Below are 21855 nucleotides of genomic sequence, written 5' to 3'. Positions count from 1 at the left end.
CTATGACATTTGGATGATCATCTTCATTAATTGATAGACTCCTACCTTCAGGAGCACTGTCTCCCTCCCCCACATTAGTCAGTTTAAAGCCCTCCTGATGAGGTTTCTGAGATTTTTGGCAAAAACATTTCTCCCAACCGTTGTGAGGTGCAGCCCATCACTTGCCAGAAGTCCATCTTCAAGAAACTGCAGTCCGTGATCTAAGAATCCAAACCGTTCCTGTTTGCACCATTTGCGAAGCCAGCTGTTCACTTCCACTATTTTCCCCTCTCTCCCTGGGCCACGTCGTTCAACTGGGAGGACAGACGAGATGACAATTTGTGCATTTAGTTGCTTCAATTTCCTGCCGAGAGCCTCGTAGTCTCTTTTGATCTTCTGGAGGCTATTGCTTGCAGTGTCATTGGTTCCCACATGAACCAAGAGGAAGGGGTATTCGTCAGTGGGTTTTATGATTTTTTGCAGTCGTTCAGTTACATCTTGGATCTTAGCCCCGGGGAGACAGCACACTTCCCGAGACATCTTGTCAGGCCCACAGATCACTGCTTCTGTTCCCCTCAGTAGGGAATCCCCTATCACCACTACACGCCTCCTCTTGGGTTTGGTCGGGGTTCTTCTGTGAGCTGTCTGTTCCAAGGTCGCCTGCACATTCCCTGAGGACTGACTTTGCTGCTCGTCTTCATATACCTGATCGACTGTAATGAGGGAGAGATCCTCAAATGGAGTCTGCTCTTCGTCTTCCATGCTAGGGGAGAGGACCTCAAAGCGATTGTGTATTTCTAAACAATCAGAGTGAACCCTGGGCCTCCTACTTCTTTGAGTCACGTTTCTCCATATATCTGGCTCCTGTGTTGCTGAACTATCCTCCTTCTCAGGGGAGTCCCCTGTCTCCTCTCTGGTGGAGACGGTGTGCTCTGTTGCTTCCAAGAAGAGCTCCAGCTCTCTAATTCTTTGGAGCGTAGCTACACGTTCCTCCAGTTGCTGGACTTTGTCTTTTAAAAGGGCAATCAACATGCAATTGCTGCAGGTAAAGCTGCCTGCAACCTTTGGCAAGATGGCAAACATTGCGCAGGAATCGCAGGCGACTGCAGCTGTTCCCTCCCCTTCCATCTTGAGATTGTGTCGTTGGGGGTGGCTACAGAGGTCCTCCATCATAAAAAGCTTGAGGACAGGACAAATAACTTCCCCTCCACACACACACACACAAAAAACACCTAGGTCTCCCCCAACAAACGTTTGAGACTAGCTCCCCTAAATCTAAAAGATGGGTATAACTGCGCGCGCCGCAGCTAATCCCCTGCCTCAACAGAAACCCTGCCCCCTCTGACCTTTGCACAGGGAAAACAGCTAATCAGCCACAAAGAAACACACACACACAAGAAAACCCTTTTAACTCCTTCTTCAACTCTGCCCTGCAGACTCTGATAAGCTCCTCCGACAGCTAATCCCCTGCCTCAACAGAAACCCTGCCCCCTCTGACCTTTGCACAGGGAAAACAGCTAATCAGCCACAAAGAAACACACACACACAAGAAAACCCTTTTTGCTCCTTCTTCAACTCTGCCCTGCAGACTCTGATAAGCTCCTCCCACAGCTAATCCCCTGCCTCAACAGAAACCCTGCCCCCTCTGACCTTTACACAGGGAAAACAGCTAATCAGCCACAAAGAAACACACACACACAAGAAAACCCTTTTTGCTCCTTCTTCAACTGATGCCCTGCAAGCTCTGATAAGCTCCTCCCACAGCTAATCCCCTGCCTCAACAGAAACCCTGCCCCCTCTGACCTTTGCACAGGGAAAACAGCTAATCAGCCACAAAGAAACACACACACACAAGAAAACCCTTTTTGCTCCTTCTTCAACTCTGCCCTGCAGTACCCTTCCTTCACAAGAGCTGGTACAGATAACAGACAACAATGCATCTCCGGTACAATGTAGACCTGCAGCTGCGCCTGCAAAAAGGAAACATAAACACGTGTCATGTTAGAAACTGGCTTTTGGGATCCGTTTGCAAACTGAACAATCGTCCCAGTTGAAACAGCCCTGCAGTCCCACATCCCGACAGCAGGTGGCTTGCTTATCAGGTGATGACTGGCTCCTGAATCAATCACCCAGCGCGTCACCGTGTCCTTGTTGGAGTTGTTCTTTAAGGTTGCCATAGAAGCAGTGAGATGAAAAGAACAGCCTCCACTCTCTGAGTCACGTCCTTCCCTTGCGTTCCCACGCTGACTTCCTCTCCTGGACTGGTTCCCATGGGAAACGACCTTGGGCACATCCTGCCCGCTCTCTCTGTTCCTCTGCGGACAGTTGCGACGCAGATGGTCAGGAGAATTGCAAATAAAACAGCGACGAGTGGAAAAATACTGGGGTGAGCTCATAGCTGGCATAACTTCCGGGCTCTCGATTCCAGCCCCGCCCCCTCTCAAACTGCATTCCTGCTTGTCACACACAGTGGAAACTTTTCCAAACTGACTTTTGGGCTTCTCTGCCCCCCCGACAGTTCCAACAGCACTTCGCAAGGCTGTAAAATCTTCAGAGCTTCTCACTAAGCTCTCAGCTTTCATCTGCCCCTGGCCCCCTGCTGAGTTTTCACACACACTTCTCAACACTTGCCAGGCTTCACAGGCAGACTTAATGCCTACCAAATGATGCTGTAGCGTATGGTGCACGCTGGCTTTCAACATGCAGATCTCTCTCTGCTGTCTGTCCACCAGTGCTCCATTTCCAGTAGCCACTGGTTCTCTCTGGGATATGTCCCAAATTTCCGTGGCTAAAAACCACGCTCTCACCTTCCTGACCCATGTATTCCATGTCTGGGTGGTGAGTTTTTCAAGCGGTACCTCCTGGCCAACCGCCATCTTCCCCCCGGGGCCCAGCTGACTCACATAAACAACAGCGTCCAGCTCCCGGTACAGCAGACCAGCCTCCTCCGGCTCCGGCAGATCAGATCTCCTCCTCCCAGCGAGCTCCTTTCAGCCTCAAAAACAGCAAAGCTCTAGCTGGCTCCAGCTTCTTCCCAGCTGGCTTCCCCACACATAGGACGTCTCTCCTGCAACAGCTTCAAAGCTTTGGCAAAGTACCCATAACCTTTGCCGTCCAGAGGGCCAAATATGGCGCCCGGCAGGCTTCCTCTGCGCATACAGCACGCTGCTGATCACAGCAATGTCCTCTTGCTTCTCTCTGGACAGTTTTAGCAGAGCGATACGCAACGGTGAAAGACTGCTGCAGTGTGGGGATCATAAATCAGGCTTGCACGCAGGCTTCTCTTATCTCTAAACACTTTTATTCGGGTAGCATAACATCGTAAATTCAGTCTCAAGCTCCCGGAGACGACTCGCACATCCTCCCTCTCGGACAGAGCGGAAGAGAAGAACACACGCAGAGAAACCACTCCCATACGTGTAAATGTAACCACGCCTCATGATGTAAGGCATCACACAGAACCTCTTAACCCTGTAGGTTCTGATTCCTCCACATCAGATCACTTTGTGGTGCAACTGGACTTCTCCGTGACCCTTCCCCTCTGCAGGGAGGTGGGACTGATTTGGATGGTCTGCCCCTGCCACTTAATGGATCCAAATGGTTACCAGAGAGTGGTAGGAGACGTTTTATCCCATGTTGATGGCCTTTCAGCTGATTCTGTGAGGGGAATCAGAGTTTACAGGGTTAAACAGCTCAGTTCCAGTCGTCCTGCCACTGAGGGGCGGAGAGATCATCCAGGGATCTGTTCTTTGTCTGTGAGTTACCTCGTTTTTCGCTCTATAGGACGCACCCGACCATAGGACACACCTTGTTTTAGAGGGGGAGAACAGGGGGGGGGGAATTCTCCCCATCTCTGCTCAGCACCCCTTCAGCGAAGCAGCAGGAGAAACGGAGCCCCTTTCATTTCTCCTCCTTCTTGACTGAAGGGGCGCTGTGCAGCTCTCCCTCTCTGCTGAAGCCAGGAGAGTCTTGCTCTCCCGGCTTCAGCAAAAGGAACCCAAAGCCTTATTAAACCGCTTCTTAAGAATCCATCTTTAGATGCGGCCAATATGGCCAACTATCACCCATTCTCAAATCCTTCATTCTTGGGCAAGGTGATTGAGCAAATGGTTGCTGAACAACTCCAGGCAGCCTGGAGGATACGGACCATTTGGATCCCTTCCAGTCGGGATTCAGGCCTCATCATGGGACTGAAACTGCCTTGGTCGCACTGGTTGATGATCTCCGGCGAGCGAGGGACAAAGGTGAGAGCTGTTTCCTAGTTCTGCTGGATCTCTTAGTGGCTTTTGATACCATCGACCATAACATCCTTCTGGACCATCTAGATCATGGGAAGGCAAACTAAGGCCCAGGGTCTGGAACCGACCCAATTGCCTTCTAAATCTGGCCCGCTGACAGCCCAGGAATCAGTGTGTTTTTACATGAGAAAAATGTGTGCTTTTATTTCAAATGCACCTCTGGGTTATTAGTGGGGCATAGGAATTCGTTCTCCACCCCCGCAAATGGCCCCCTGCTGAAAAAATTCGCTGACCTTTGGTCTAGAGGGACTGGGAGCTGGGGGCACTGTCATACAATGGTTCCGCTCCTTCCTCCTGGGCCGTGTCCAGAAAGTGGTGGGGGGGATGAGTGTTCAGATCCCTGGGCTCTCACTTGTGGGGTGCTTCAGGATTCCATCCTCTCCCCCATGCTTTTTAACATATATATGAAGCCACTGGAGGTTTGGGCTGGGTGTTCATCAGTATGCGGATGATACCCAGCTCTACCTCTCTTTCAAATCAGAACCAGTGAAGGTGGTGAAGGTCCTGTGTGAGTGTCTGGAGGCGGTTGGAGGATGGATGGCAACTAATGCATTCAGGTTGAATCCTGACAAGACAGAAGTACTGTTTTGGGGGGTGGACAGGGCTACCTTTGAAGGTGACCTGGAAACTACAACTAATCCAGAACACGGGAGCCAGACTGCTGACTGGGAGCGGCCACCGAGACCACATAACACCAGTCTTGAAAGACCTACATTGGTTCCCATTACGTTTCCGAGCACAAGTCAAAGTGTTGGTGCTGACCTTGAAAGCCCTAAACTGCCTTGGCCCAGTAGACCTGAAGGAGCGTCTCCCCCCTCCCCCCATCATTCTGCCTGGACACTGAGGTCCAGCACTGAGGGCCTTCTGGCAGTTCTGCACTGCGGGAAGCCAAGTTACAGGGAACCAGGCAGAGGACCTTCTCGGTAGTGGCACCCGTGCCGTGGAACACCCTCCCATCAGATGTCAAGGAGATAAGCAACTATCTGATGTTTAGAAGACAACTGAAGGCAGCCCTGTTGAGGGAAGGTTTTAATGACTGAGGTTTCAATGTGTTTTTAATATTTGGTTGTAAGCTGCCCAGAGTGGCTGGGGAAGCCCAGCCAGATGGGCGGGGTATAAATAATAAATTATTATCATCATCATCATCATCACTGTCAGGGGTTCTGGAGCAGAGGCAAGGGCAAGGGAGGAAACAGAGAGTGAGGGGGAGGAGGCAGAAGAAAAGATGAGTGATGACGACGACCCGAGATCTCCGAGTCTTTCCAGTGAATCAGAAGATTCACAGAAAGGAGCACCAGTGGCCAGGGCAAGGGGGGAGCCTAGGGGGACACCCCAGGAAGAAAGGGCCAGAGGGGGCTCAGAGGGGAGCAGTGGGAAACCGGGACCAGCGTCACCCACAGAGAGCAGGGGAGAGGAAGGGCGCCAGGTATCAAGCGCTGGAAGCTCACAACAGGAGGGAGGGCACGAGTCAGGAGTGGCCACACCTCCATCGGGGAGCGAAGAAACGGTCAGACGGAAAGTGGGAGGTTGGGCGCGCACGCCAATTTCAAATGCACAGGAAGGTGGCGCAGTGAGCAGCCCGGAAAGGGAGCCAGGTCCTAAAGCCCGGCGCAAGGAGACAGAAGGGTCCGGGGGGTCAGCGTCAGAAGAATCCCGGAAGGAAGAGACCCCGGGGGGCAGAGGGACCCAGAGAAGAACAGTCAGGCGGAAAAGGTGGAGTAAAGCTAGGGTATTAAGTTGGTGTACAGGGGGCGGAGATTCAGACGGAGCTTCGCTGGTCTAGCCATAAGACGTAGAGTTGCACGCAGCAGCTTGAGAATGGAAACTGAAACTCAATAAAGACTTTTATTTAATGATCGCTGGCTAGCGTGATCCTCTGTGAGCTAGGATCTTGAAGCAGCTCTGACAGTAAGCTCCATCTCACGTTGTGGGCATCTACGGCCTCGCGGAGAGGAGAGAAAGCGGGTGCCTACTAGCGAGCTCACGAACGGCAGACAACATGACGGCCGAACAGCAGATAGCGGAACTCAGAGAAGCAGTGACACGACTGAATGCCGAGGCTCTTGCATCCAGGAAGAGAGAGGAGGACGCAGCTGCCGCCTACAGGGATCTCCAGGTCAGGTTGGAAGTGCTTATGAAGCAAGGGCAACTGACACCCAAACCGGAGGGGATTGGGTTGGGGCGAAGAACAGGCGGTCTAGTCTCTCACTTCGATGGGAATTTACAACTGTACCCCAACTTTAAAGCAGATGTACAGTGTGCACTGCAACTGCTGGACAAAGACTTTAGAGATGAGCAAGAGAAGGTGGGATTTATCATGTCCCATTTGCATGGAGAGGCTAAAGCATGGCTGCGCAATTTGTGGAGAGATAAGGATCCAGCGCTCCAAACCGCGGATGCCCTTATTAAAGCGATGGATGGCTGTTTTTTATCCAGCATTGACGTGGATCTTGCCCGGAGGGAGGTGCATGGGCTGAAGCAAGGGAGGGCCAGCGTAAGACAGTACCAAGCCCGCTTTTTTGCTTTAGTCAGTGCCTTGGAATGGGACAGAGATTCCGCTCCAGTCAGAGATCTCTTTTGGGAAGGCTTGAGCGGCCCCGTTAAAGACGAAATTGCCAGGGGGGAGAGACCCCGGACCACGCAGGAGGTCGTTCAGAGGGCGCTGGCAGTGGGAGTGCGGCTGGAGGAACGCCCATGGGGCAGGGACGAAGGACGTGGAGGGCGCGAACCAGCGAGAGGGTTTCCCTTCGTTCCCAGGGAAGCTGCGCGTGCGCAATCCACGCCTCCGCCAGGAGGGGGAGCAGAACCGATGGAGGTGGGCGGTGCCAGGGCTCAGTCAGCAACCAGAGCCACAGCACCGGGAGCAGTCAAAGCGAAGCCTCCTAGAGGGAACAGGAAGTGTTACATCTGTGAAAATCCGCAGCACATGGCGAAAGAGTGTCCCCAGAGGCTCCACAAGCACACTGCAGGCTCAGCAATGGTGACTGCAGCAACTCAGCAAGGGGAACCACAGCAGGGAAACGACGGAGTCTGGCTGGAGAGAGAGGCACTGGGGCCCAGCCAGACGTGTCAGTGAAGCAGTCCCCAGAGATTTTGCAGCCCACAGACCCCCTCCCACCCAAACCAGTGGTGAGGCTCACCGCATCGCTCCAGCTACCCAATGGACTCACCATGGACGTGCCAATCACCATTGACTCAGGAAGCAATGCGGACTTTATAGGGCAGGACTTTGTCGACCGGCACGCTATACAGTTGCTGCCTGCCACGCTGCCCCTGCAGGTTGTCACGGTGGATGGCAGGGAGCTGCTAGGGGGGCAAGTGGTGCAGCAGACGCCACCAATGGTGATGCGACTTGGGAATCACAGGGAAATCATCAGCTTCAACGTCACTCAACTATCGGACACGCCCATTGTATTGGGCATGAGTTGGCTGGACAAGCACAGCCCGACGCTGGCGTGGTACCAGAGGCAGCTGACCTTCGGCTCTTCCTTTTGTGCTGAACACTGCATCGTGCCCCGGCAGGAAGGAGAGGAAGAGGAGTCACAGCTGCAGCTAGGCACGCTACAAGCGGTTCCCCACAAGTACGCAGAATTTTTGGAGGTTTTCTGCGAGAAGGAGGCAGACAGGCTACCCCCCCACAGACCATATGACTGCAAAATTGACCTGCTGCCGGGGGCGGCGCTGCCCAAAGGGAAGCTGTATTCCATGTCTGAGGACGAACTGCAGGAACTCAAAGAGTTCATAGATCATAATTTGGAGCGCAGTTTCATCCGAGAGTCCAAGGCAGCGGGGGGCAGTCCTGTATTCTTTGTTAAGAAGCGGGACACGCCCCCCAAAAAACTTGTAGTGGACTATCGCATCTTGAACAGTGTGACCAAGCCATCGGACTTCCCCATGCACCGAATCGACGACCTCCTCGCAAAGGTACGCAAGGGAAAAGTGTTCACCAAGTTAGACCTGCGAGGGGCGTACAACCTCATTCGCATGCGGGAAGGAGATGAGTGGAAGACAGCCATGTTCACGCCCCTGGGCACCTACGAATATAGAGTTATGCCGTTTGGATTGCAAAATGGCTCCCACGTTTTTCAAGCTTTCATGCATCACGTGTTGGCGGGGCTCCTCTACAAGACATGCGTCTGTTTCTTGGATGACATCCTGATCTTTTCGGAATCGCAGCAGGAGCATGACAGGCACGTCAAGGAAGTGCTGAGCAGGCTGCAGCAGCATAGGCTTTACGCCAAGCTGGAGAAGTGCCAATTCAACGTGACGGAGGTGGATTTCCTGGGCTACAAGTTGTCTGACAAGGGGCTCGCCATGGACAGCGCCAAGGTTCGAGCAGTGTTGGATTGGAAAAGCCCACGCAACCGGAAGGAGGTCCAACGGTTTGTCGGCTTCGCGAACTTCTACCGCAAGTTTATCAAAGGCTTTGCCATGCAGACAGCGGCCATCACGGACACGCTCAGCTCCAAGAAAAAGAAGTTCATCTGGACAGAGCAGGCGGAGCAGTCCTTTCAGGCACTCAAGCGTCTCTTCGCGTCGGAAGAGCAGCTGCTTCATGTCAACCCCAGCAGGCCGATGAGAGTGGAGACAGACGCTTCGGACAGAGCCGTGGGAGCCGTCCTGCTGCAGAAGGACCCGCAGGGGGCTTGGAGGCCGGGAGCGTTTTACTCCAGGAAGCTCAGCAAGTCGGAGCAGAATTACACCATCTGGAACAGGGAGTTGCTGGCCATTCATGCAGCATTCAAAGCGTGGCGGCACTTCCTGATCGGCGCAAAGCACACGGTGCAGGTCTGCACGGACCACAAGAATCTGGAGCACTGGCGCACGGCACAGTTTCTGAACCAGAGGCAGATACGTTGGGCTGAGTTCTTTGCGAACTTCGACTTCCGAATAGAGTATGTCCCGGGGGACACCAACATCATGGCGGATGCTCTCTCCCGTAAGCCACAGTATCTGGAGGAGGCGACGCCAGCGGCAGCCATGCACATCTTCGCACCGACGGTGTGGGCGTGCGCATCAGCGACAGTGGACCTGGATGCGGTGAGGAGAGCGCTGCAGGCTGACACCTTCGCGCGAGCCAAGATGGCAGAGGCGCAAGGAGGCGCGGCGGCGACTGGCGAGTTCCAAGTTCGCGATGGATTACTCCTTCGTAAAGGGGCCATCTACGTGCCGGGGGACGATCTTCGCGCCAAAGTACTGCAGCAGCTGCACGACGCACCCACTGCCGGGCACTTTGGCACAGAGAAGACAATAGAATTTGTTATGTAGTGTAGTTTCACCCTGGGCCAACAGGGGGATACTGTATATAGTTTTCACTCAGGTCTGTAGATAGTTTTCACTCAGGTCCGCGGCAGTTATTTTAGGCGGGAACTCTGGGCTGTGGTGGTTACAATGTTGACAGCCGGCTGCCTATAAATACAGGCCGGCTGAGCTGTTCCCAGTTAGTTCTATTCCAGCTTACCATAATAAAGAGCTACTTGAAGAAATCGCTGTGCCGGCTGCTATGTCAACCCACGACTTAACACTGGCGACGAGGATGGGATGGATGGACATCAGAGCACAGCCAGATGCGGCCAGCCTCTGAACTGAGCTGAATCACTGAGCTGAATCACAGAGCGAAATCCCTGAGCGAAATCACTGGGAAGAACCAATTCAGAGCTGACTGTTCTGGCTAGAGCACTGTGTTCCATCCATCGCCCTTCACGCCGGCATCGGAATCATGGCTTCACTTGTGCCTCTACCGCCGTTTGCGCCAGCCTCTGAATCATGGGACTCCTACCTCGCTCGGTTCGACTGCTACCTCCAAGCCAACGAGCTGACAGCAGTATCAAAGGATCGGAAGCGGGGCCTATTCCTCAGCCTCTGTGGGCCTGAGGTGTTTGAGACGGCCCGAGCGTTGGTTGCGCCTGAAGCAGTCCAGGCAACACCATGGGACACGATCCAAGAGAAGCTCCGCAACCACTACGCACCAAAGCCGTCCAAGATTGCTGCCCGCCATGCGTTCTACCACCGGAACCAGGCAGAGGGGGAGTCAATCAACAACTACACCACCGCCCTGCGACAGGCTGCAATGCACTGTGAGTTCCGAGACTTAGACGATGTCCTGATGGATCGAATCGTCTGCGGGGTCCGGGACATCCATCTGCAACGGCGCCTCCTAGCCAAGCCAGACCTCACGCTACAGAAAGCCATTGAGGAGGCTGTGGCCTCAGAAGCTGCGGAACGCTCCGCCCAGGAGATCCGCAAGTCCAGCAGCCCGCGTCTTGCTAGGGAGCCAGTTCCGGTGCATCATGAAGAGGCCAGCAGTGAGGGGGCATCCTCCAGTGAAGACGATGACGTGCACCAGACAAAGCGGGAGCGCAGGAAGTTCCAACAGAAGTCCAAGGGCCAACCGGAATGTGCTGGCTGCGGAGGCAACCATTCCCGTGCCAAGTGTCGATTCAGAGACGCCATCTGTAGGAAGTGTTCCAGAAGGGGCCACATCGCTAAGGTCTGCCGATCGGCTCCGTCTGACACCCCCCCTTCATCGACTCGCAAGTCCAAGTCTTCACTCCAGTCTGCCAAGGAAAGTTGTTTCGCTCTCACCAACAGCTCGACAAGGAGGCATTGGCACTTGTGGCTGGAGTGAAGAGGTTCCATGAATACCTCTATGGCAGGACTTTTGACCTCATCACTGACCACAAGCCACTCCTGGGCCTCCTCGCCGGTGATCGTCCAACTCCACCGGTCCTCTCACCACGCATGCTGCGATGGACTGTTTTCCTGGCTGCCTACCACTACCGGCTCATCCATCGCCCGGGGAAATCGATGGGCCATGCCGACGCCCTCAGCCGTTGCCCTCTTCCAGCATTTGTGGAAGACCCGGCTCCAGCTTCATCGCTCCTTCTGATTGAGGATCTTCCGGCAGCGCCTGTATCGGCTGCCACTGTGGCCTCCGCATCTGCCCAGGATCGCACCATCAGCCGGGTGCTCAACTGGGTGTGGAGGGGGTGGCCACAAGGGCCTTTTGCATCGGAGTTCCAGCCCTTCGCAACCAGACAACATGAACTCTCAGCTCATCGCGGCTGCCTGCTGTGGGGAGACCGCGTCGTGATTCCCCAGGGACTCCGTCAGCGCGTCCTGGAGGCTCTGCACGTTGGCCACCCGGGAATTGTCAAAATGAAGGCGTTGGCTCGGTGTTACGTCTGGTGGCCTAATATGGACGATGCCATCACTGCCTGGGTGTCCGCCTGTCAAGCGTGCCAGGAGTCGAGGCCTGCACCACCGGCAGCTAAGGGACACACCTGGGAGACGCCAAAGACACCCTGGTCGAGGGTGCACATCGATCTGGCTGGCCCCTTTCACGGCCGGACCTTTATGGTAGTGGTGGACGCCTATTCCAAATGGCTGGAGGTCGCCCTGATGCCCTCCACCACTACCGAAGCTGTCATCCGGGTGCTGCGAGGCCTGTTTGCAACGCATGGGTGTCCTGATGTCCTTGTCTCTGACAACGGATCGCAGTTCACGTCAGGCACGTTTGAGCGGTATCTTTTGGGACTGGGCATCCGCCATGCCCTAACGGCACCCTTTCATCCATCCAGCAACGGGCAAGCTGAAAGAATGGTGCGCTCGACAAAAGAGGCACTGGCGCGCCTGGACCGGGGAGACTGGCATGAGCGGGTCGCCGAATACTTGTTCGTGCAACACATCACCCCTCATGCGGCCACAGGGAGGAGTCCTGCTGAACTGCTTATGGGCCGCCGCCTCAGGTCACCGCTCGACCGGCTACACCCAGACTTTGCCGTGGCTGAACCCCCAGGCTGTGCCAACGCACCACGGTCATTTGTCCCAGGAAACCAGGTCTTTGCCCGGAACTATGTGGGGGACATCCCTTGGGTGCCAGCCACAGTAGTGGGAGTCACTGGACCTCGCTCGTACCAGGTGGCACTCGAAGACGGACGCTTGTGGAGACGGCACATAGACCAGCTTAGGCGCAGGGTTGGGGACTTGGACACTACCGAGGTGCCCCCAACTGCGCTTGCGGCTCCAGAAGAGACACGTACAGATGGCGAGGCCCCACCTACACCTCCCTCGCAAACTGCCAGCGTGGAGCCGAACCAAGCCGTTTCAGAACAGACTCAGACCACTCCACTTGCGGAGGCTCCACCCACAGCAGCGGATCCAGGGGAGTTGTTTCCAACGCCACCTAGGGTCGCACCACAGCCTCAGCGAGAACTGTGTGGCCCTCCGGACTTGGCTACCAGTCCCCGGCGGTCTGGCAGAGTTGCCAAGCGCCCAACTTATTTAAAGGACTATGTTGTTGGACAGGTATCACTGTTGGTCTAAGTATGGGAAATGTAACCGATATGCTTTTGTGCTTAATTGAACCATTACGCGTAGTGCTGTATATAAGGAAACCATTACGATTGTAACTAACGCCTTATCTCAGTGGGGAGGGGTGTTATGTAGTGTAGTTTCACCCTGGGCCAACAGGGGGATACTGTATATAGTTTTCACTCAGGTCTGTAGATAGTTTTCACTCAGGTCCGCGGCAGTTATTTTAGGCGGGAACTCTGGGCTGTGGTGGTTACAATGTTGACAGCCGGCTGCCTGTAAATACAGGCCGGCTGAGCTGTTCCCAGTTAGTTCTATTCCAGCTTACCATAATAAAGAGCTACTTGAAGAAATCGCTGTGCCGGCTGCTATGTCAACCCACGACTTAACAGAATTAGTCGCCAGGGACTTCTGGTGGCCCAGAATGAGAGGGGAGGTCGCGGACTACGTGGCGAGGTGCGACACCTGCCAGAGGGCCAAACCAGTACACAGGCCGCCGGCGGGGCTGCTGGAACCGCTGCAAACCCCGGGCGAACCATGGGAGAGAGTGGCCCTGGACTTTGTCACAGATCTGCCCAGCTCAAGGGGCAAGACGGCAGTGCTAGTGGTGGTGGACTTGTTCTCCAAGATGGCACATTTCATTCCGTGTGCGAAAGTGGCCACGGCGGAACAAACAGCCAAACTGTTCATAGACCACGTGTTCAAGGTTCACGGGCTTCCGCGGTCTATACTGTCTGACCGGGGGCGGCAGTTCATCTCGAACTTCTGGCAGAAGCTGATGGGCTTCCTGAACGTCAAAATCAACCTGGCTTCGGCTAGACACCCGCAGACCAACGGGCAAGCGGAGCGGGTCAATGCCATCATGCAGCAGTACCTGAGATGTTATGCGAATCAACAGCCCGCGACGTGGGTGGACTACCTGCCTCTCGCCGAGTTCGCCTACAACAACACGAAGCACGTGTCCACAGGGGGCACGCCGTTCTTCGCCAACAACGGGAGGCACCCCAGAACCTTCCCGGGACTGGAAAGAATGGGGGAGGGGGAGCCGCAGACAGCAGATGCGTTCGCATTGGAGTTGCAGGAAGTCCACGATCAGCTTCGGCGGCACCTGGAGCTGGCTAAACACGCATACAAGGTGCAAGCGGAGAAACACAGGAGGGTTGGCGAAGAGATCCATGTGGGAGACTGGGTCTGGTTAGCAGCCCACGCAGTGCCGGCCAGGTCGTTGGCGAAGAAGAAACTAGGGCATAAACAACTGGGGCCCTACCAAGTCGAAGAGCAGGTCAACCCGGTGGCTTTCCGGCTGAAACTTCCGGAGGGCTCCAGGATGCATCCGGTGTTCCACAGATCGGTGCTCACTCCCTACAAGGCACCTCACAGGTTTCAGGAACCAGGAACGGCACCGAGTCCGCTCCGAGAGAGAACCGAGCAAGGGGGAGTGGCACAGGTGGAGCACATCAACGAAGTCACAGAGATTTTGGACTCCAGATGGGGGGAAGAGGGGGTAGAATACTTTCTCGCCAGAGAGGGCACCCCGGCCAGTGCCAACAGCTGGGTGCCGGGCTACGCTTTAGACGAACCTCTGCTCAAAGAAGAGTTTCATGCCCTCTTCCCACATAGGCCCATGCCAGCGGACTTTTTCGACGACTGGCTTTTCACGCCCACGCTTTCAGCCAGCACGTTCCAGGGGTTCGACTCGGACGAGGAACCGACACGAAACGCCCGTTCCCCGGAGGGGTCACCCTCGGGATCTGCTTCAGAACCATCGTATTGGTGGGACGATAGACCAGAGGAGCAGTGGCGCAGAAAGTGGCTGGAGGGTCCAGGACGAGCAACGTCCCCAGAAGGAAACGAGGGAGAGACGGACATGGACGACCCGGGGTTCGAGCACGGCGGCACAGAGATGGAAGCGGAGGTGACCGTCGTCGACGAGAGCAGGGAGGAAGAACCGGAAGACTTCAGATGGAGGCCCGCCACGGGACGCGAACTGTATCCGGCATTCGTCCCCCTGACACGGCAGCACCCAGCTCCCACACCGGACGGAGGGGAGGGGGAAGAGGGGGCTTCGAGGGGGGGATGGATGTCAGGGGTTCAGGAGCAGAGGCAAGGGCAAGGGAGGAAACAGAGAGTGAGGGGGAGGAGGCAGAAGAAAAGATGAGTGATGACGACGACCCGAGATCTCCGAGTCTTTCCAGTGAATCAGAAGATTCACAGAAAGGAGCACCAGTGGCCAGGGCAAGGGGGGAGCCTAGGGGGACACCCCAGGAAGAAAGGGCCAGAGGGGGCTCAGAGGGGAGCAGTGGGAAACCGGGACCAGCGTCACCCACAGAGAGCAGGGGAGAGGAAGGGCGCCAGGTATCAAGCGCTGGAAGCTCACAACAGGAGGGAGGGCACGAGTCAGGAGTGGCCACACCTCCATCGGGGAGCGAAGAAACGGTCAGACGGAAAGTGGGAGGTTGGGCGCGCACGCCAATTTCAAATGCACAGGAAGGTGGCGCAGTGAGCAGCCCGGAAAGGGAGCCAGGTCCTAAAGCCCGGCGCAAGGAGACAGAAGGGTCCGGGGGGTCAGCGTCAGAAGAATCCCGGAAGGAAGAGACCCCGGGGGGCAGAGGGACCCAGAGAAGAACAGTCAGGCGGAAAAGGTGGAGTAAAGCTAGGGTATTAAGTTGGTGTACAGGGGGCGGAGATTCAGACGGAGCTTCGCTGGTCTAGCCATAAGACGTAGAGTTGCACGCAGCAGCTTGAGAATGGAAACTGAAACTCAATAAAGACTTTTATTTAATGATCGCTGGCTAGCGTGATCCTCTGTGAGCTAGGATCTTGAAGCAGCTCTGACAATCACCATCATTTATTTCGAACTTTTCTTGGTACCTGCTTTGTAGCCAGCACCATTATTTCAGCAGTGCTGGAACTCAGGACCGGCTGCCTTGAGGGACATCTAAGAGCAGCTGGGCAGGGAAAGGTCTCCCTTGGGAGGTGGTGGACTCTCCTTCCTTGGAGGTTTCTCAGCAGAGATCGGACGGCCATCTGCCATGGATGCTTTAGCTGAGATTCCTGCATTGCTGGGGGTGGGACTGGATGATGACCCAGGGACCAGGGCCGTATCTAGCGGGGGGGGCGAGGAAGTCCCCCAGGGGCATAGGCGCCCCACTCCCCGCAAAATCGGCTTTAAAACGGTTCCTTGAATATGTCTGTCTCTGTGGGGGGGGGAGGGGGGCGCGTCCCCCCAAGAGAAGCTGCTCTGGTCCAGCCGGGGGGGGGGAGTGGAGGGGGGGAGGCAGTTGCACAGGCTCCCCCCTCCGCCCCAGTTGCTCCCCTCTTTGGCCAAGCCCTCCACTCCCCCCCCTCCTTTCTGCGCTGCAGCGATGGATTAGAGAGACCCTTCGCGAGCCGGGATCTCTTCGGGGGCGCAGCGCGTCGGTCAGGCTGTGCAAAGGGAGGAAGGGCTGAGCTGGGGGACTTGGCTTGGCAAGGGTTAAAGGGAACCGAGCTGCCTTCCTAGAGAGGACAGGAAGCAAGGGGGGGGCAGGACCTCCAGAGCCAAGGCCCCTCCCTCCCCCAGTCCTTCTCTGCAAGGAAGGGGGGGTGTTGCATTGGTGTCTCTTGCAAGGGCTGCCTCCCTGCCCCCTCCCGGGATCTGGTGAGTCTCCTCTCTCTCTCTCTGGGATCTGGTGGGGGTCCCAGGGCTGCAGCAGGGGAGGGGGCCTGGGGGGCCGGATCTGCTCCTGCAGGGGGGGGGGACCCCAAGTCAGGGAGGAGAGGGTCCTGCCAGGGAGGGGCCAGGTCTGCCACGCTCTCCTTCCTGCAGAGCAGAGGATCCCAAACTCAGTTGGCCCTCCGCCCCCCCCCCCTTTCAGAAAAACAATGATTCTCCCCCGAAATATCCCTTCTTCAAACAAAGGAGTACCTAGGAGTCGGGGTGACGTCTCTCAGCATTACTGCACAACAGAGGGAACAGGTGCAAGTGGTTTTCCAAAGCTGGACAACGAGGTGTACTAGCACCCCCCCCCCCAAAAAAAAAAGGTGGGAGAGGAAGGCCAGGAATGAAGAGAGGGATCCCAGCCCAGAGTCTGGCTGCTGCATTGGGGACCAGTTTCCCAGTGTCTCCCAGGGCAGCTCCCCACGGAGGCCACTGCAGCAATCCCCTCGCACCCAGAGCAGGGCATCCCAGGAGACAGAAGCAGGGGAGTGGGGGTGGGGGGAGAGCCACTCCTGAGGAACCCCAAGTGAGGACCCCCACTAGAGCCAAGCATCCATTTTTCAAATGACTCCCTTGTCAGTCAGTTCTGACTTCATGCATTGACTGGAAGGCAGGAGCAACCAGGCTGACTCATCTCCCAGAAATCCCTTCAGTTGCCTCCACATTTTGCATTGCAATCTTCCTTCTAGGAGAGCTAGAGGCTGCTTTCTTCGTCTCCTCCTTCTCCTCCTCCTCCTCCTCCTCCAGATACCTCATGGTTTGGGCTGTGGTGCAGTCCAGCCCTGGTTCCAATATTAATAATAATAATGATGATGATGATGATACTCCACCCACTCTGGGTGTCTCCCTATAGAATACTAAAAACAGTATGAAACATCAAACATTTAAAACTTCCCTAACAGGGCTGCCTTCAGATGTCTTCTAAAAGTCAGATAGTTGTTTATTTCCTTGACATCTGATGGGAGGGCGTTCCACAGGGCGGGTGCCACCACCGAGAAGGACCTCTGCCTCGTTCCCTGTAACCTCTTTTCTCACAATGAGGGAACTGCCAGAAGGCCCTTGGTGCTGGACGTCAGTGTCCGGACAGAACAATGGGGGTGGAGATGCTCCTTCAGGACTACTGGGATGAGGCCGTTTACGGCTTTCAAGGTTAGCAGCAACTCTTTGAATTGTGCCCGGAAATGTACTGGTAGCCAATGTAGGTCTTTCTGGATTGGTTTTATGTGGTCATGGAGGCCACTCCCAGTCACCAGCTTCCAGTTTAGCTGCCGCATTCTGGATTGCGGTAGTTGTAGTTTCCGGGTCACCTTCAAAGGTAGCCCCACGTAGAGTGCATGGCAGTAGTCCAAGCGGGAGATGAGCAGAGCATGCACCACTCTGGTGAGGCAGTCTGCGGGCAGGTAGGGTCTCAGCCTGCATACCAGATGGAGCTGGTAGACAGCTGCCCTGGACACAGAATTGACCTGCACATTCATGGATAGCTGTGAGTCCAAAATGACTCCCAGGCTGCGCTCCTGGTCCTTCAGGGGCACAGTTACCCCATTCAAGACCAGGGAGTCCCCCACACCTGCCCGCCGTCTGTCCCCCAAAAGAGTACTTCTATCTTGTCAGGATTCAACCTCAATCTCTTAGCCCCTGTCCATCCATCCACCAACCAACCGCCTCCAGGCACTCACACAGGACCTTCACCACCTTCACATGTTCTGATTGAAAAGAGAGGTAGAACTGGGTGTCATCCGCATACTGATGAAAACTCAGCCCAAACCTCCTGATGATCCCTCCCAGTGGCTTCATATATATGTTAAAAAGCAAGGGGGAGAGGACAGAACCCTGAGGCACCCCACAAGTGAGAGCCCAAAGGTCTGAAAACTCATCCCCCATCACCACTTTCTAGACATGGCCCAGGAGGAAGGAGATTAACCACCGTATAACAGTGGCCCCAGCTCCCAGCCCCTCTAGCCGGTCCAGAAGGATGTTATGGTCGATGGTATCAAAGGCCGCTGAGAGATCCAGCAGAACTAGGAAGCAGCTCTCACTTTAGCGCCCGCCAGAAATCATGAACGAGCGCGACCAAGGGAATTTCAGTCCCATGGTGAATCCCGACTGGAAGGGATCCAAATGGTCCGCATCCTCCAGGTGTGCCTGGAGTTGTTCAGCAACCACTCGCTCAATCAGCATACCAAAAAACGGGAAATGTGAGACTGGGCGATAGTTGGCTATATTGGCCTGGTCCAAAGATTTTTTTTTAAGAAGCGGTTTAATAGCTGCCTCTTTCATCGGGTCTGGGAAGGCTCCCTCACAGAGGGAAGCATTCACCACCCCACAGAGCCCATCACCCAGCCCTTCCCGGTTGGCTTTTATGAGCCAGGATGAGCAAGGAGGCAGGTGGTCAGTTTCACTTGTCCAAGCAGCCTGTCCACATCCTTGGAGGCAACCTGACTAGAGGGGACTCTAGCACTCTCCCAGCCTTGCCCTGCTCCCATGGTGGAGTCTACCTCTTTCCAAATCTGAGTGACTTTAACTGCAAAAAACTTTGCCAAATCATTGCAGGAGATCTCAGGGTCCTTTTGAGGCCCCAATGATGCAGGTGGTTCCACTAAATTGCGAACCACCTGAAAGAGTCTCCTGGTGTTGTTTTCTGCAGATGAAATAGAGGCAGTTTAGACAGCCATCGTCACTTGGTAGGCTCGACGTTGAGCTCTAACCCATATCTGGTCAGATTCAGAGTGTGTTTTCTGCCACCGACACTCTAGCCATCTCAGTGATTGTTTCATCGCCCTCAGATCCGGGGAAATCCACGGGGCTCTCCAGGCTCCATGTATCGGAGAGGTCGCTTCGGAACCAGGCCATCGATAGCCCGGGTTAACTCCACATTCCAGGGGCCACATGGAAATCAGCTGAAAGGCCATCAACACGGGATAAAACATCCCCTCCTCCTTTCTGGAAACCATTTGGATCCATTAAGTACCAGGGGTGGGCCATCCGAATTGGTCCCTCCTCCCTGCAGAGGGAAAGGGTTGTGGAGAAGTCCAGTTGCACCAGGAAGTGATCCGACCATGACACTTCTTTTCTTTCGGTTTCACTTCATGTCAGATCACCCACATCCATAGAGGTGAACATGTCAGGTCAAGTCGTCCATCCAAGTCATTGACCTGGCATTGCACAGCAGCCCCTTCAGGTCACGTGGGTCTCCCTTGCTGATTCCAGTATCCACCCGGTCAAGACCAGACCTGGAGGCAGGGATAGTCCTCAAACAATGACTAAACCTGCCTCCTCGGTAATGACATGGTCTGGTCATAGTGTAACTCCTCCTCCTACCCATGATCACTGTGATTGGGTGTCCCAGTACATCCCCTCCCCCCGTGGAGCCTGCCCCCGCCATTCTGTTGGCTAGGGCACACTCCCAGACAGCCCTGACCCTCTCACCTAAAGAAGAAAGCTATACAAACTATATAAAACTATATCAACTATGCAAAGAATAAAAATATTAACTAATAATAATAAAAACAATTCTTTAACAATGCATTTGCTTTGTAGGATTTGCTAGAGCTTCTCATTAAGACAGAACTTGGCAGAAGTCCAAAGGGTTCCTTCCAATCTCTTAGAGACTTCCTGAGAGCACAGATGGATGAGCAAGATTCAGCTGGAGCAGGAAGAGGCCATGCCAACCAAACTGGGAGCAGTGGGGTATTCTGGGAAAACTCTGTGCTGAAGATCCTGGGTGAGGAGGACACCCTCTGCTCAGAGGTGCAGAGCCAGCAGTTGAGGCAGTTCTGCTGCCAGGAGGCCAAAGGACCCCGAGAGGTTTGCAGCCGACTCTACCACCTTTGCCGTCAATGGCTGAAGCCAGAAAGGCACACAAAAGCTGAGATGCTGGACCTGGTGATCTTGGAGCAGTTCCTGGCTGTCCTTCCTCCGGAGATGGAGAGCTGGGTGAGGCTCTGTGGAGCGGAGACCAGTTCGCAGGCGGTGGCCCTGGCCGAAGGTTTCCTCCTGAGTCAGGCAGAGGAGAGGAAGCAGGTGAGAGAGACTTTCCTCTGGATACTCCCAAGGGGCTCCAAACAGGATGGAGAACATCCTATAATGCTCTACTGTTGGCCCATCCTTTTTCTGGGAATGAGATCTAACACCCTTAAAAATTCTGTCTTTGTCATTCTCTTTCTAACATTTCTCACCATACATTTGCTGTTTTGAATCCTTGGTTTCTTTCTCAGGAAAAGGATCATTTTGTAGAAATGGACCTGGATTCCTGTGAGGCAGAGAGGCCTCCGTTGGACACCAGAGAGAGGCCACTGGGTAAGGAGGAAGGTGGTTTTTCTCCATTTGCTCTCATTCTGTTGCTTTCCCAACTAATCTGTGGGGTTTTTTAATCTTTTTTTTTGGGGGGGGACACAGTTGGGAACAAGGGTACAAAGAGAGGGAGAAGTATTTCTGCACAACTAACATATGAAATGGGCACAAATGTCCAAATGCACTCAGTAGGTAAGGCTTTCTCAAAGGCGCACCTGTAGTTAGAGATGCCCTGTTTCACCTGTGAGAGAAGCAGGCACTCCTGGCATCGTGCTTACCTTTTTTTCTTTTGCAGGAGACAGAATGATGCCGGCAAGACCTCCTGATCCATCTTTTCATGGGGGCAGAAAGGAAACAGCGGCTGTGGAACCAGATCAGGTCAGGGGAAGCTGCCTTGTGGGGTCGGAGGCCGAGGGATGGAGCAATGTCATGGACTGGTTGGGCACAGAGGAATGGTGGGAGGAAGCAGCCAGGGAACCAGGAACAGAAGATGGCTCAGAGTCCAAGGAGTGGAGGTGGAGGAAGGATGAGCAGTCAGAGGGAGAAGAGGGAGAAGTCTGGGAAGAGGAGGTGTCAGAAGCTGAAGAGGTAACAGGGCTTAGTGAGCTGGGAGACTCTGTGGCAGAATGCAGTGCAGAATCAGAGGCAGAAGAGGAAGGAGGCGAGTGGGAGAGGAAGGTTGAGAGGCAGAGGTGAGTCAGGAGAAGGAGGAGCCACCGGGGGCTCCCTCTCCTTCTGCCAGAAGCCACCCTCCCTGCTTGTCTCTCAGAGCCCAGAGACTTCTGACAATGGAATTGACACTGTTGGATCGCTTGCCAGAAACCCCAGAGAGGAAGGGACTTGGAAAGCTGTGGGGAGTTGGGGGCCTTCACTCTCAGCAATTGATTTCTTGGAGGAAGACCCTGTCATGGAATTCTACTCAATATTGATCCAGAGCAGAACTACAATGTATAGTTAGCAGAGTAAAAACCTAAACACATTGCAGGATTCTCCCCAAATAGACCAGAGGCAATTGTATTTCATTCAGCAGAGCTTTACTGCTACTGTGAATGCATAATGTTCCCAAATCCAAAATGTTCAGGATTGGCCCTGTGCATAAGAAATCCAGTTGCAGCATACTTAGCTGAAATTTACCACAACCTAGGACTTGCTGATCAGAAGGTTGGCGGTTTCGAATCCCCACAACGGGGTGAGTTCCCGTTGCTCTGTCCCTGCTCCTGCCCACCTAGCAGTTGGAAAGCACGTCAAAGTGCAAGTAGATAAATAGGTAAACGG

The 21855-nt window shown here is 54.6% G+C and overlaps 2 protein-coding genes across 3 annotated transcripts in view; both read left to right on the top strand.

Annotated features, from left to right (window-relative positions):
• The first annotated feature begins 1877 nt into the window (after window positions 1-1877).
• Window positions 1878-21855, top strand: part of LOC310705048 (uncharacterized protein) — a 61711-nt gene continuing 41733 nt past the window's right edge. The window contains exons 1-4 of one of the 2 annotated variants that reach the window (XM_083499361.1): window positions 1878-4223; window positions 19828-20310; window positions 20505-20586; window positions 20876-20958. In XM_083499361.1, coding sequence (XP_083355487.1) covers window positions 4029-4223; window positions 19828-20310; window positions 20505-20586; window positions 20876-20958 — 843 coding nt within the window. In that variant the 5' untranslated portion in view covers window positions 1878-4028. The remainder of the gene's footprint in view (window positions 4224-19827; window positions 20311-20504; window positions 20587-20875; window positions 20959-21855) is intronic. The other variant, XM_083499362.1, reaches the window with a different exon arrangement.
• Window positions 15709-21855, top strand: part of LOC310705058 (uncharacterized protein) — a 261167-nt gene continuing 255020 nt past the window's right edge. The window contains exon 1 of the mRNA XM_083499392.1: window positions 15709-16230. The gene's annotated coding sequence lies outside the window, so the exon portion shown is untranslated. The remainder of the gene's footprint in view (window positions 16231-21855) is intronic.

Source organism: Podarcis liolepis (assembly GCF_965112155.1).
Source record: "Podarcis liolepis genome assembly, chromosome: 4".
Lineage (NCBI taxonomy): Eukaryota > Metazoa > Chordata > Lepidosauria > Squamata > Lacertidae > Podarcis > Podarcis liolepis.
This window is presented reverse-complemented; position numbering and strand designations above follow the sequence as displayed.